Source organism: Podarcis liolepis, assembly GCF_965112155.1.
Source record: "Podarcis liolepis genome assembly, chromosome: 1".
NCBI lineage: Eukaryota > Metazoa > Chordata > Lepidosauria > Squamata > Lacertidae > Podarcis > Podarcis liolepis.
The window spans coordinates 20,222,607-20,238,263 of NC_139554.1; the positions used below are offsets into that span (position 1 = coordinate 20,222,607).

Consider the following 15,657-nt stretch of genomic DNA (forward strand, 5'->3'; position numbering starts at 1 on the left):
TTGAGCGTTACTGACAAGCAACACCTGGACATGAGCGTTTAACTTCACCCACATGTAAAACAGCGCAAGATGGAAGCCGTTCTAGCATTTATGTGGTTTGGCAAAGCCAAGTCGAGTCCTTCTGTGAGAATCCTTGGGACAGCCAAAGAAGAAAATTGCTCTTGGGTAGTCACTTATATTCTCATGTAATAGAGGAACAAAACGCTTTCAACCCAAACAACAGAATTTGAGTGTATTAATTAAATAACAGGGAGGAGAAACCCTGTTAGGTTAGGCAAAAACAGGTACAGAACACTGCATTTATTTATTTTGTGAAATTCGTACACTGCTTGATTGTAAAAACAAAACAAACCTCAAACTGGTTCACAAAACAGTAAAATCAAGAAAATTTCACATACAATGACATTATTATTTATCTACCATTTATTAATTACATGAATCAGCTGCCCCATAATCAAGGTTCTTTGGACGATGAACTCTTGCAAAAGATTAAAATCCACAAATCTGGTAGAATACCCATTATTAATATGAGTGTGGCTTGGGTGGAGGAAGGAGCTGTATATTGTAGGCTAGACACCTGGAGCTAAAATGCACTATATATAAAGGTAAAGGGACCCCTGACCATTAGGTCCAGTCGTGGCCAACTCTGGGGTTGCGGTGCTCATCTCGCTTTATTGGCCGATGTGGCCAGCATGACTAAACCGCTTCTGGCGAACCAGAGCAGCTCACGGAAACGCCATTTACCTTCCCACTGGAGTGGTACCTATTTATCTACTTGCACTTTGACATGCCCACCAAACTGCTAGGTGGGCAGGAGCAGGGACAAGCAACAGGAGCTCTCCCTGTAGCGGGGATTCAAACAGCCGACCTTTTGATCGGCAAGCCCTAGGCTCTGTGGTTTAACCCACAGCGCCACCCACATCCCTTGCACTATATATAGGAACCCTTTAACTGTGTCTGGGGTATCCTGTGTCAGGTCTGGAGATGCCATGCCTGCAATGGTCTCTCCACATATAGTGCTTCACTTTCCCCCGTAGACTGTCATTCAGTCCCAGAAACCAGGGGCAGCCAATGTGCCTTCCAGATGCCGATGGACTACAACACCCATCCTACTAGACCATTGGCCATGTTGGTTTGGGGATGATGGGACATGGAGTCCAGCAACACCCAGAGAGCACCACGTTGGCTTTTCTGGCTACAGACAAAAGTAGAGAGGTGCACTAGGACACTCTTTTGGGGAGTGCCTAAATCTTCTCCTGGCACTAACCATTCAGAATTAAGCCTGGTCTTGTCCATGACGTCTAGTGATCACATTTCTGCTGGGAGTTCCCTGAAGGCAACTGTCCTCTTATTACATATGAAGAGTCTTATGTTGTGTCCATCTAGCTTTGTATGGTTTTCTTTGAATGCTTGGGAATGAATATGGGGCCTTAAGAACATAAGAAGTGCCTGTTGGGTCCGGCCAATGGCCAATCTATTCTCACGGTGGCCAGCCAGGTGCCTACAAGGAATGGGCTTGACCACGAGACTGCAGAGGAAGGCACATTTGGCACATCTTCACCATGATCAGCCCCCACCCACAAACCTATGTCCCCACTGTGGAAGGATGTGAGGATCCAGAATTGGCCTCCACAGTCACTTATGGACACACTGTTAACACCATATTCATGGAAGACAATCTTGCTTAGCGAAGAATGATCGCCGAAGAAGAAGAAAAAATTGATGGGAGGGAACAACACACAGTGAAAATATATCCAATGAAGCACCCCAGACTTATTCTTTTGGCTGGCAATGTAAATTCTCAACCTATTGCAACGTATTACGGTGAACTGAAGTTATTTCTTCCATGAAGATCTTAAGAGACATATCATTTAATGTTTGCTGCAACAGAAACAGTTGAGCACGCCGACTTTCAGGGCAGTAATTCAACCAGGATTTCTCCAGAGCCCACAGCTGTGAATCAACCCTGTCATCAGGCGTCAGGGTTACAGCAGCAGCACATGGATTTAGGATAGTGAGTCAGAACAGAGCCTCAGGGCAAAATGCTTCCTGTCTAAACCACAGTATGGATCCCTCAGCTGGGAGTACTGGCAACCTAAGAGTGCCGTGCATAGGATGTGCCTGTAATAGACAACTGACAGTTGCTGTGAAGGTAAAAAGAGAAAGGTCTAATGGCATCTGCAAAGCGTAACACATTGTAATGAGCTAGATCATGGCTTGTGACATAGACAGAGGACTCATTCACACTGGGGTTTTAAGGTGGGTTTGAAGCTGCTTGTGTTTGTTTCAGTTTTGTGGCATCCACACAATATATTCTTTATCCACATTGCAGCCTGCACTGCCTACCTCATCCCCCATTTGAATTTTCCTGATTTGCAAATAACCTGATAAGGGAAGAAAATCCAGTATAAAGTCACATTACCTGACTGCAGATGCATTGCATTTTTGTAAAATAAAAGAAAAAAATGTAACTATAGGAAAAGAATCAAAATATCACCATTTGCAAACATTGATAACTTTAATAGTTGTATAGTTGGTTTTTTTTAGAAAAGCACAAATATAACTGTACTTTAACAAAGGCATTTTCACCCTACCCAATTATTAATAATAATAATAATAATAATAATAATAATAATATCAATAATTACATGTATAGTGAGGCTCATAAACAACAAGGAGCACTGTAGTAGTGAAAAAGTAGTATACATTTGGTTTGCTTAAACCAGTTCAAGACTTATACAAGATGTTACGCAAACCCCGGGTAAAACACAGAAGCATTCTCAATGTTTTGCCCTCTGTTCAGAAACCCCCGTTATCAAGAACATGTTTTATTACAAGAATAAGTTTCTGTAGAACAATTCATACAAGATAAAAATGGTACAACTGTTGACCTTTCCAAAGAAACCAAGCGGTATAAAGAAAAAGAGTATCAAAGAGAGAGAGAGAGAGAATATAAAGATTCCATCACAAGACTCTGGACAGCAGGATCTAGCTCAGGTGAAGGGAACCTCTGATGATGTGGCTTCTCCTGAAGTATCACCTGACAGCAGCAGCATGGTGCTGAAATGATGAACTGGTAGCTGGATCTTGGAGATACCATTTGAATTTCCCACAACGCACTGAGAAGGGGCGTTGTTGGAAATCAAAAATGGCAGCTCCAATACTCAAATTGCCTGGTCTGCATCAAAATGCTGGGCGAAAAATTTTTAAAGGTAAAGGGGGCCAGCGCAGGTGTGAGTAGTAGGCCCTCCTAGAGTACTAGGCAGCTCCCTCAGCAACCAACATGGTGGCACCATGCCAGTTGGCCACTCTCTAGGCTCAAAGCATCTCAGCTAATGGCATCCAGAAACTCTTCCACCTGCCTTAGTAGTACAGTTGTACCTTGGAAGTTGAACAGAATCCGTTCTGGAAGTCCGTTTGACTGCCAACATGTTTGGAAACCAAAGTGCGGCTTTGGATTGGCTGCAGGAAGCTCCTGAAGCCAATCAGAAGCCGTGGAAGCCCCGTTGGACGTTTGGGTTCCAAAGAATGTTTGCAAACCGGGACACTCACTTTCGTGTTTTGATCGTTCGGGAGCCGATTTGTTCAGGAGCCAAGGCGTTTGAGATCCAAGGTACGACTGTATTAGGGGGCTGCAGCCAGAGACTTCATTGGCAGCACACGCTACAGTACAGATGACTGGATTCTTCTTTGTAGTTGAACACCTGTCATGTTAGACTACTTAAAAAAGCGGAAAGAACATGCTTTGCAAAACTGATGGCTTCTTTTGTGCAAAACCTCACAAGCACCTTAACAGCTTTCAGCACATTGCAAAAGAATAGGGAGAGAGAAAGAACACCCACCCACCCAAAAAAGTTCTGCAAAATAGTGAAAAATAAATAGATTAACCACCCACTTACCATAGAACGATCCACATGAGAAATTTACATCAGAATTCTGATTTGTGTCCAGAATCCCAAGAGTGCATAACTTTATGTATGCTTTGGCCCTAATGGGGCTTCCAAGCTCTGAAGGAGTGTAACTGAAGGAGTGCAAAAGAGACACCCAGTTATATCCCATACCAGACTTGTTTGAGGCTATCAAAACAACTGGCTCTACTTCTATATTGATGGCTTCAAAAACAGCCCAGTATTTTAGGTTGGTTAAAAATAACAGAACATTTGCAGATTTATAAAAGGGGCAAATTAATACTGGAAACTTCTCTGCATGAGCAGACTCAGGAGAGCTAAAGAGCCCAAGCTTGCCATCCCCACTGTGTAGAGAGTCTCTCCACACCACCGGAGGTCACTTCTGGGAACACACTGAGAATTGTCCCCACCCAGAAATGGGGGAGACTTACACAGATCAGCACCTGATCATTTCTGTTCCAGCCAACCCTGATCTCAGCAAGATCAGAGCACCTGGTTGTGCAGACGTCCCCATTCTGCTGACTCCCTACTCGCGGACAGGTGCTCACACCCTAAGACACATTTTCTGCAGGAAAGGAATAGTAATGATGGCTAACAGCCCTGGTCTGCTCCTCTGTCAACACAGCAAAGCCTTACATCCAAGGAACAAGTGGGTAGGATTCTAAGTCACCAAAGAGCATCCTAAGAACAATGGCCCACCTAGTCCAGAATTCTGTTCTCACAATGGCTGGCCAGATGTTTATTGGAAGTCTGTAAGCAGGGCCTGAATGCAACAGCACAGTCCCCACTTGTGACTCCCAGGAACTGGCATTCAAAGGCATGCTGCCTCCAACAGGGTAACACAGCCTTAACCTCCATGAATTTGCCTAACCTGCTTTTGAAGGCACTCATATTGATAGCCATCACGACTTCCTGTGCTGGTAAATTCCACAGTTTGGCTACGCACTCACTCACATAGTATTCAAAGTTCATGCGCTTAAGATTAAAAGTTTATGCTCTCACTAATAAGAAGCCGCTACAGTGCATGGATTCGTACATGTGCTCCTTATACAGCGGGCACTCGGGTTATGAACGTGATCCGTGTGGGATGCACGTTCGCAACCCGCGGTGTCTGCAACCCGCAGAAGCACATCTGCGCACACACGGGTTGTGGTTTGGCGCTTCTGCACATGCGCAAAGCGTGATTTAGCGCTTCTGCGCATGTGCGACCACCAAAACCCGGAAGTAACCTGTTCTGGTACTTCTGGGTTTCAGCGGTCTGTAACCCGAAAAAATGCAAGCTGAAGCATCTGTAACCCAAGATATAAATGTACAGCTGTGGCCATTCATCACTGCATTACAGTGGTACCTTGGTTCCCAAACTTAATCTGTTCCAGAAGTCTGTGTTCTAAAACCAAGGCGTGCTTTCCCATAGCAAGTAATGCAAAATGGATTAATCCGTTCCAGACTTTTAAAAACAACCCCTAAAACAGCAATTTAACATGAATTTTATTTTCTAATGAGACCATTGATCCATAAAGTGAAAGCAATAATCAATGTACTGTACTATAAAATAAATAAGACAGTATTACAGATGATAAAAATTAATTATTTTTCCCTTATGTGCACTGATGATAGTCATTGTTTGGATGGGGGGGGGCTTTTATCCATTTCTGCAGTCACACAATCAACCAGGAGCTGAACTGAATTCCACACAGTCCCCAAAACAAGTCCCAAAAACAAAGTCACAAGCCACAGTCACAAGTCAGTCCCATTAAAACGAAGAACAAGTCACAGTCAAAAAAATGAAAAAGTCACACAAACAAAAACGCAAAAAATAGCAAAAACAAAGGCTCCAAATATCACCTCTGTGTTGTGTGGGTGCTCGGGACTCAACAGCCGACTGACTCAACAGGAATCCTCTGATTAGCAGCGGGGGACTCAATTTACAAATGGAATACACTCAACAGGAAGCAGAACATGTTCAGCTTCCAAGGCAAAGCTCACAAATCGAAATACCTACTTCCGGGTTTGCAGTGTTCTACAGTCATACCTCGGGTTGAAGTAGGTTTGGGATAAGTATTTTCAGGTTGCGCGCTGCAGCAACCCGGAAGTAACGGAGCGCATTACTTCCGGGTTTCTCCACTTGCACATGCGCAGACAGTTAAAATGAGGTCATGCGCATGCGCATAAGCAGCAAATCGCGACCCGCACACGCGCAGACAGGGGTTGCGTTCGCATCCAGAGGTGCCACTGTATTTCCAAGTTGTTCATAAAGTAAGCTGTTCTAAAACCAAGGTACCACTGTACTAGAAATGGGTAGCTCTTCATTATCTAAGCAAAGAGATGCAGATTCAAACTGTGAGAACTCTAAATGCAAAATTAATTTTTTTCCAAAGGGTTTTGTTTCCTTTTTTAAAAAACTGAATTCATTTCACAGGCCCTCCACTTCTGTGATTACCTGCAGGACACTGAGCAAAATTACATTATCTGGGACATGATGTGAAAAACAGAACTGCTTTACACATTAATAACTCCCCTGCAGGAAAATGTGGAGAACTTATTAAGATCTTGAATATCTCTCGGATACCGCAGAGGAAGCATTCATAGGAGGGAAAAACACACAACAAATCACTGAACTAGGATGGTCAATTTCATTTGTCCCTTCCTAAGTCCATTAATTTCAACAATTCTCCTCTGAGTAGAATTTAGTCAGATATAACCCTTTGAGAGCCTTTTCCTCAATTTGTCTAATTGTTAAGCCATTCATGTTGATGGCCATCACTGCCTCTTGTGGGAAGCAATACCACAGAATATTAGTAGCAGTTTGGTTTTAAATCAGTAATCGAGTTATGTGAGACCATTACTAATAATATTAGCAACCATGAATATGGAAAATATGGGGTGGAGAGAACTACTTCTCTGCCTTGTTTTCTGAAAACAGTACACTCATGCAATGCAATTACATCTCCCGCTCTTTAAAAAGACAGCCTGGTTCTTTTCTCCACAATTTGTTTTAGTCTGCTCTTTTTTTCCAAGGCTGAATGTTCTTTTAAAATTTGGCCTAGTCCGTTGGCAAACAAACACAAACACTGTTAATTGCACTTAGATTAAAACCCACAAATTAGCTCAAGCGAAGCATTGTTATCAGCAAATTCATCAAGCGGCACAGGGAGCCCACTGGGTAAAAATAAAATAAAATAAGTACAATTGTGTGTAACCATGGTGAAATGGTTTTCTGTCTTATTGACGGTGCAAAGTTTGTTTTCGCTGCAAAAATGTGCCAGAGCTGCTGAAACTCCTATGAATATCTAATCAAATCTAATCTAATCATGAAGCTAGCAATAGGCTTGCAACAAAACAAAAACAAAAAAAGCATTCAGGAGCGTGAAACTAAAGTCATTTAGTTTTCATTAGTGGTTTGGAATGGGAACTGACGGGGGAGGGGTGAACTGGGGAAATTTTGGGTTTGAGCAGTAGACTCACAGAATCGTAGAGTTGGAAGGGATCCTGAGGGTCATCTAGTCCTACTCCCTGCAATGCAGGAATCTCAATACTCGGTCTCCCATCCAATTTGAAACCAGACCAGACCCTGCTTAGCTTTGCAAAGGTGCTGCTTGAACAAATGATGACTGATGACTTGATGGAAAATAAGGGTAAGGCAAGAAAAGATGTATTGCTAGTCAACTGTTTGAAAGGTAGGCCTGATGTATAAATGGGGAGGGGGGAGTTAGATGATGCCTATAAATATTCACTAGCCATACCGATATTTTCCTTCTACTGATACCTCTTCCATCATTTTTAGAGGTTTAACTGCATCCTCCATCTTTATCTCTGCAGTTATTTATGACAGAAGTTTCCCAGTCTAGTCCTATGAGCATTTTTCCTCACCATGTACAATGGGACTTTCTCCCAGGAAGATATGTGCACAGGATTGCAGCCTCTGACTCTGCCTTCCATGCAACAACCACAGTGCAATGATCCTGAGAATCAGGCCATTGCTTATTAACAGCTTATTCTTCACAGCATTTCCAAATGCAACACAGGACATGTTCACCAAGATTTCTACATCCACTTTTGGAAACACTGAAATATTCGACTGCAAAAAATGATAATAAATAAAAACACAAAGTGCCCTTTCATAGCATTTGTCATGATTATCTTTTTATATGACATGCTAACTAAAACCATGTTGCTAATGCAGGGAGAACGCTCATTAAACTGCTTATAACAGAGAACCTTTGGCCAGGAGTGTAGTGACAAATTTAGAAGTGCAGCGTCCCTTCCTGCTAGTCCTAGCCATGTTCCCTCACAGCTATATCCCTTCTACAATTATAGGTAAAGGTAAAGGTACCCCTGCCCGTACGGGCCAGTCTTGACAGACTCTAGGGTTGTGCGCTCATCTCACTCTATAGGCTGGGAGCTAGCGCTGTCCGCAGACACTTCCGGGTCACGTGGCCAGCGTGACGAAGCTACTCTGGCGAGCCAGAGCCGCACACGGAAACGCCGTTTATCTTCCCGCTAGTAAGCAGTCCCTATTTATCTACTTGCACCCGGGGGTGCTTTCGAACTGCTAGGTTGGCAGGTGCTGGGACCGAACTACGGGAGCGCACCCCGCTGCGGGGATTCGAACCGCTGACCATGCGATCGGCAAGTCCTAGGCGCTGAGGTTTTACCCACAGCGCCACCCGTGTCCCTTTCTACAATTATATAAACTTCTAAAATATTATTTTTTAGAACTACCATTTTCTATGCATGTCCACAGGCAAATGATTTGGAGTGTTCCAGTATCTTCTTTCAGAGTGACTTGAGTTGTGTATTTTTTCTCTCCATGAAGTTCCATTTCATAACATTCTCCTGAAACTGAAGCACCTTGTGCTCTTGGTGTCCCTAAATGCTTAGCTTGAGAGCATACAGAGGCTACAAAAGCTCCCCTTTCACGCTGGCTGGGTGACTCTAGGACACGGGAGACAGGGACCCTACAAGAGGAATGGTAACAGATCGGTGACATCTCCATGGGCCACTACACCACTGCCTTTGGACCTCTCTGTGCTGCAGTAGTGATGCTGATAACCAGCCATCACTGTCTGATTGCTCTTTGACTGTCTGACAAGCAAGCAGGTGGTAGCAATGATGAGGAGCAATGAGGAGAAGTAGCAGGTGGCAACCATGGCAGGGAGTGTAGAGCAGTGAGTGGAAAACTGGAGCCCTCCATATGATGCTGGACTCAACTCCCATCATCCCTGTCTATTGCCCATGCTGGCTGGGTCTGCTGAAAACTGGAGCCACAATAATAGGTTCTCTATCCCTGGCTTAGAACAACAGCAAAAAAAAGAGGCCTTCTCCTAACTCCCTTTGACATGAGTTTTTATACAAATATCTCTATGGACCTGGTGAAAGAGTGGCATTGGTTTCTGAGCCACAGACACACAATAACATCTCATTCTGTTCTAGACCATCACAGACTTTGGTCAATGCAGCTGGGTTAGAAGAAGACACCAGAATCTCTCTCTGTGCATGAGAGTGTGGCTTTGGGGCTGTCACCATTATGTTTCCCCATGTAACCAAGAATATCTATCAATATTGTTGCAAGCCTCTATTTCATTATCAGATCCTGAACTTCTACCATGTTATCCTTCCAGACCCAGGGTTTTCAGATTTATGCAACTGGATTGTACAACTTTCTAGACACCTGAGTCATTTTCTTTCTCCGGCAGGATCAACTGCTAGGAAAGTAACCATATGTACAAAACCAATTGTAATATTTCAATGTGCCTTTGTAATGGGCAACGAAAAAGGGGTACTCTCCACATGCATACCTTCCTGCCATTTTAAAAATTCAAACCACTTCTGCATGTCTACTTGTCCAGTGCCTATGGAGGGCAAGGAAAGATACTGCTGCAGAACCTGAGGAGGAAGGTATTCACGTACAAAGCTCCAATTCAGGAGTAATTAGATACTTAAAACCATAGAGAAATGAGATAAGCAACAAATTCACTAGCCAGCAAGGATCAGAGCCCTTGGTGAGCAAACCTGCCTTTTCTTTTGTGTGCGTTGCAGTTTGCATTATGGGGAAAGGCCGTAGCTCAGTCATGAAGCCTCTGCTTTGAATTCAGGTCTCAGGATCAATCCCTGGCATCTCCAGGTAGGAGACGGGGAAAAGTCCCTCTATCTGAAATCCTGGAGATCTGCTGTGTCAGTAAGACAATAGCGAGCTAGATGGACCAATGATCTGACAAAGTATAAATTCACTGACTTTTCATGTTAAACTTTACATTTAATTGATTATGCTGTTAATGAGATGCTTCCTCCCCACATCACTTACAAAGGACTTCAAGGGTGGCTCCCCCCCCCATTTATCTTTTGGTCACCTATTGGTTAAGCTTGTTCTTAGCTAACAAGGGTCTACCTACAAATATTTAAAAAGATTTACATTTGTATATAGGCATGTGCGCATATATATATCCACATACATACACACACTCTGCGCTGATGAAACAGCAACTGTCCACCTCCCCGAGCTGTTGTCCTTTCTTCTCAGAATGTGAAGGCATACACAACTCCAACAACAACTATGTTTCCAATTGTGGCTATAATTGCAATCCATAACAAAATGGCGTCGTTTGAAGAACGGGAGGCATCTTCAGGCTGGTTCGGCATCGAAGCAGCTGCGTGGACGTTGGCAGAGGAATTAAACAAGGAGTATTCCGTACTAAAGTCCTCGTTGGGCGAATCCATGAAGGCTCCTCCCATAACTGGAAGCTGTGGAAGAAGAATTTAGAACATTAGGGTCAAGAATTGGAGGAAAAGGTCCATAAATAGATACTTGTTTGCTGTCCTCCAGGTGCTGTTGGACTACAACTTCCATCATCTGCTGTTTGTGGTGGAGTCCAGCAATATCTGGTGATATAATGGTGAGGATTGCAAAAATATACTTTTAAGAGAGGTGCAAGACATGTTTTCATGAAAAATAAATGCTATGGGTGTTTCTGTTTTGCAGTGACTTTACACTAGCATTTCTTGTAGGAGGGTAAGAAAACTGCATGTGCTTCTGGTTCTGTGCCTTAAAGCGAATACTTTAAAACTTGAAGACCACAGTGCAGAGTTTAGCAGGGCCTGCCTCTTTATGGACTGTGTCACATGGTGTTCCAAAATGACTCCTAACATGCAGATGATGGGTTTCAAATGTGTTATAGTAGAGGGGCATGAAGTGAGGCATAGCTTCCAAGAGCCCTGGGGAAAAACGGGGCATCCCATTTTTTCACACGAGATCTTGGCAGCCATTTTGGGTGCTGCGGTCTCATGTGCTTTTGCCTTGAAAAAGTGTTTCCTTTGTGGTGAAAGTGAAGCATGGGTCACGTAACTTGCTACGAGCACATCCCGGAAACTGCACTTCCCAGTTTTGTGTCAGAAAAAATTGGACAGTATGGCGAGGTAACAGTAGTTAGTGGAAGGAAGTGAAGGAGAGAGGGCTAGCAAGTGGCTAATTTAGCCCATTAGTCCTGGTTTCTGAAGGCCTGATGTCCCAGGCTGGTGATTCTATCCTCAGTAAAGGATAGACCTACTCTGTATGACATCAGTTCAAGAGTCATTCTTCCAGAATGACCATTTCAGTAAACAGGCCTTGTCCAAGATAAATATTTGTTATGGGATTTCAAGCTTCTAACATAGTATCTTACACAGTTTATTGGTGGGAGGGGAAAACACCCAGATGGAAAATGTATTCAAGTGGACACACATTTCAGCATGTCCAAGTGCCTTCTTGATCCCAGGAAGGAAACCAGTACTTTAGGGGGGTGGGAATTAAGAGTCTTTTCCTTCAGGTGAATTTAAATTCTAATTCAGAGCTTTTCTGGAGCCCTGGACAAATTCTGCCATGAAAGCTAACAGCTGGGCTTGAAGTTCCTATGACAGGCAGCCTCTGCCATCACCATTCCCCACAAATTCTGCAGTCAATTAAGACAAAGTTAACCATCTGATATGACAAGACCCATAATTTAAGAGAATTTTAAGAAACTTTAAGAGATTGAGCTGGGGTGCCCTCATGTCCTATTTTAAAGAGACGAGTCTTCAACTTGAAGGGCTGCTAAGCCATAAAACTCACTGAGTTAACAGAATCTACCTCAGAGAGGATTGCTGCATGGATAAAATGAGAACAGTACCCTCCATCTTTGCCACCCTGAACTGTTTGAAGAAGGATGGGATACCACATTGCTTGGCACCTCAGTACCCAAGGGAATGTCTCCTCCCATATGATGATACCCTTGGCAATGGAGCCCCTCATCCGAGTGTCTTCTCCATCAGAAGTTGGGGGTGGCTTTGAGAAAGAGAACTTTTCTCGGTGGTGTTCTGTAAGCTTGAGAATACCAGTTACTGGAAACCAAAGAGTCAGGAGGAGTGCTGCTGTGCTCAGGTGCTACTTGAAGACTTCACATATGCATCTGGTTGACCACTGTGATAGCAGGATGCTTGACTAGATGAGCCACTGGCCCTAATCCAGTAGGCTCGTCTTACATTCATTCTTGCTGGGCAGTGCCCTGGTTATGAAATGCTCACCCAAGGGAAACTGGCTTGGGAGTACCTACATTGTTGTCGTTTAGGCATCAAGCGAAGCCTTTTCTATTCTCCCAGCTTTCATGGTAGTGTTAACTTCTGTATTTTGTTAGTCATGTTAGTACATTCTCAGCTCGAGATTTTATTTTGTTTTCTTAGTGTGGTTTTGTAATACGCGGCTGTATGTTCACTTGGATGTTATGACTTACTGTAGACTTCTGCTGCATATTGTGTTTTTAAACCCAAAATGTCACACCTAAAGAATTTTAATAGGGATGGGATTCATCACAGCATGAAGATGACTGCAATGGAAAGTCCCTCCCTCTTATTCTTCCCTGTGCACCCCCTAAATCTGTTCTAGGGGTTACCCCAATTCTCTGGAGCAGATTCAGGACACACAGAGACTGAGGGATGGGGATCAAGTCCCACTGCAATAAATGTTCCACTTGCACGGTTATTTAGTTGAACACTGCCCTAGGTGTCTAATACCAGTACAGTGGTACCTCTGGTTAGGAACTTAATTCATTTCGGAGGTCCGTTCTTAACCTGAAACCGTTCTTAACCTGAGGTACCACTTTAATGAATGGGGCCTCCTGCTGCCGCATGATTTCTGTTCTCATCCTGAGGTAAAGTTCTTAGCCCGAGGTACTACTTCCGGGTTAGCGGAGTCTGTAACACAAAGTGTTTGTAACCTGAGGTGTTTGTAACCTGAAGTACCACTGTATACTTAAAAATCTTCTGTAGTACTGTGTGATTTGAAGAAGCGAGCACAAAAGGAAAATGAGAAAAGAGAAGCAGATATTTTCAAATGAGCAACTGGGAAAACCCAGAGTTCTCTTCCTTTTGGGGAAGCTGGGGGAATTACTCTTCTTAATTGTCCATGTGAATCATTGTTACAGAAAGCTCTCAAAGTCTAGTGGTTTGAGAGCCTTTATCAGTGAAGAAAGACACATCAGAGCTGGCCCTAAGCTCAGATAGCCAAATAGCTAAGGGGACCGATTGGGTTTCTAACATGTCTCTACTAGGCAAGCTTTGGAGAAGATTATTCTTATAATTGGGCAATGTGCTATTTGTAGCAAAGCCCCACAATACATCATCTTTCCATTTAAATTGTACCCTCGGTGCCTTACTTTCCCCAGGGTTGGCAGAAAATCTTAAGAGATCAGTGTCAAGCCCTTTACAAGACATTTAGGAAAAGAGCTTGAAAAGGGGTGTTTTAGACTATGTTTTCTGTATTCACAAAAAAGCTCAGGAAACAAATGAAATGATGCTTGTGGAAATTGATTTTGTTTGGCACAAACATATACTAGCTGCGGGAAAACTGAACGATGTGGTTTAAAGCAATCTTTAGGTTTCCGATCGCAGTATCCAACAGAGGGCTCTGCCAGATTGTCTTGTTTATTGAGCATTCATCTTGTTTGGATGGTGGTTTTAGGATGTCGCCCAACACTGCCATTATCCAATGCATTTTCCTATCACTTTCCTTGCCACAAAACCCCTACTTCTTTTGGAAGTGGCTTTGTTGCGCAAGACCATCAAGTCCACTTTGTATGAATGAATGATAGTGTGATGGTCTAGAAGCAGCCAGACTCAACAGGAAAATCTCTCATTAATGTCTTTCAGTAAGAGGGGAACCAAAGCATGGGGTGGGGGGTACCACAGCTCAGCAGTAGAGCTCTGGCTTTGCATTCAGAAAGTCACAGGTTCAATCCCCGAGATCTCCAGTTTAAAACTAGGTCAGGTGGCAGGCAATGTGAAAGACCTCTGCTTCAGGTAGTGGACAGCCACTGCAACTCAAAGTTACCAATACGGGGCTATACGGAAAATAGTCGGACCTGCTTTATAAGGCAGTTCCCTACATTTCCATCTTTCTACTCACCATCTTGTACATTTCAAGAATATCTCAAGGTCATGCAAGTATTTGTGAACTCTGGGGGAAGATTAAGTACCTCGTATGCTTAAAAGGATGCTAGAATCCATTCCAACTGATCTTGGCCCAGGACTAAGTTGTACAAACAGACCACATCTGTTTTCAGCAAAAGATTATTGGGAAATAAAAAGGAAAGACTGAAAAGGGGAAGAAACTCTAAAAATTCAAATTGCAAACAATCCAGACCTTCATTTTTTGGGGGGGGGGGACTTTCCAGCTCTCCCCATCCTACTTATTTTTATTAAGAAATTCAAAACAAACATGGATCAAAATGGAAAAGGTTCTCAGATGATCAGATGGCCCCTCTCCATTTGGTCAAACAGCTGAATCGAACTTGAACCACAATGGAGGCCAGTTGTTCAGTTGAGGGGGCACCAGGCAAGCTGCCTGACACACACATCTCTGTCCTTCAACACCTTGCATCACTCCCTGCCCCCCGTAACTGTTGCCTGAGGCAGAAGCTTTATTCTACCCAGTGGGAGGGCCGGCCCTGCAGAGGATTATTGTTTTAGGAGCCAGGAGAAGATGGGTTTCTTGCAGGACATTAATACTTTGCATAAGAGATGTAAAGGAAAAGAAGGTTTAAGGTATGTCAGCTTGCTCATACAGTGGTACCTTGGGTTAAGTATGGTACTTAATTCATTCTGGAGGTCCGTTCTTAACCTGAAACTCTTCTTAACCTGAAGCACCACTTCAGCTAATGAGGCCTCCTGCTGCTGCCGCGCCGCCAGAGCACGATTTCTGTTCTCATCCTGAAGCAAAGTTCTTAACCTGAAGCATTATTTCTGGGTTAGCGGAGTCTGTAACCTGAAGTGTATGTAACCTGAGGTACCACTGTACTAAGGAAAGGAAGGCTTCTCAAGGGAAGAATAAATTCTTTCTAACGAAGCACTTATTGCTATGGAAGCAATTATTGAATTCAGAAAGCACATGGTTGCACATGTGCCATGTATTCCAACCTTGTGGCTCAGTATCTCTTCGCACCATTGTTTAACTGAGAGAGGCTCAACATCATAAATACTTATAATTAGTATGCAATAATGAAAAAAATGTATGCTGTGACCCCCCCCCCGCAAAGCTAGCACATTTGACACCTATGTAACTAATAATTCTTACATGAAATAATGTAGATTTTCCTCAAACAATCGAGATTCAGAATGAGTGTGCAGTTCCCACTGGTTCCATGTTCTGCTAAGAAATAAAATTTTTATATTGCCCCTCCTGGCCCCCTTCGCCTCAGCAACCTTCACATTTATGCCTTGAAATGTATATGTTAAAGTACAGATG

The 15,657-nt window shown here is 43.4% G+C and overlaps 1 protein-coding gene across 1 annotated transcript in view; it reads right to left on the reverse strand.

Moving 5' to 3' along the window:
• Positions 1 to 2,499: 2,499 nt before the first annotated feature.
• Positions 2,500 to 15,657, reverse strand: part of LOC310707124 (uncharacterized protein C14orf132) — a 39,664-nt gene continuing 26,506 nt past the window's right edge. Inside the window, exons 2-3 of the mRNA XM_083503895.1 lie at positions 8,576 to 10,649; positions 2,500 to 8,202 (exon numbers count right to left, since the gene is read on the reverse strand). Coding sequence (XP_083360021.1) covers positions 10,425 to 10,649 — 225 coding nt within the window. The 3' untranslated portion in view covers positions 2,500 to 8,202; positions 8,576 to 10,424. The remainder of the gene's footprint in view (positions 8,203 to 8,575; positions 10,650 to 15,657) is intronic.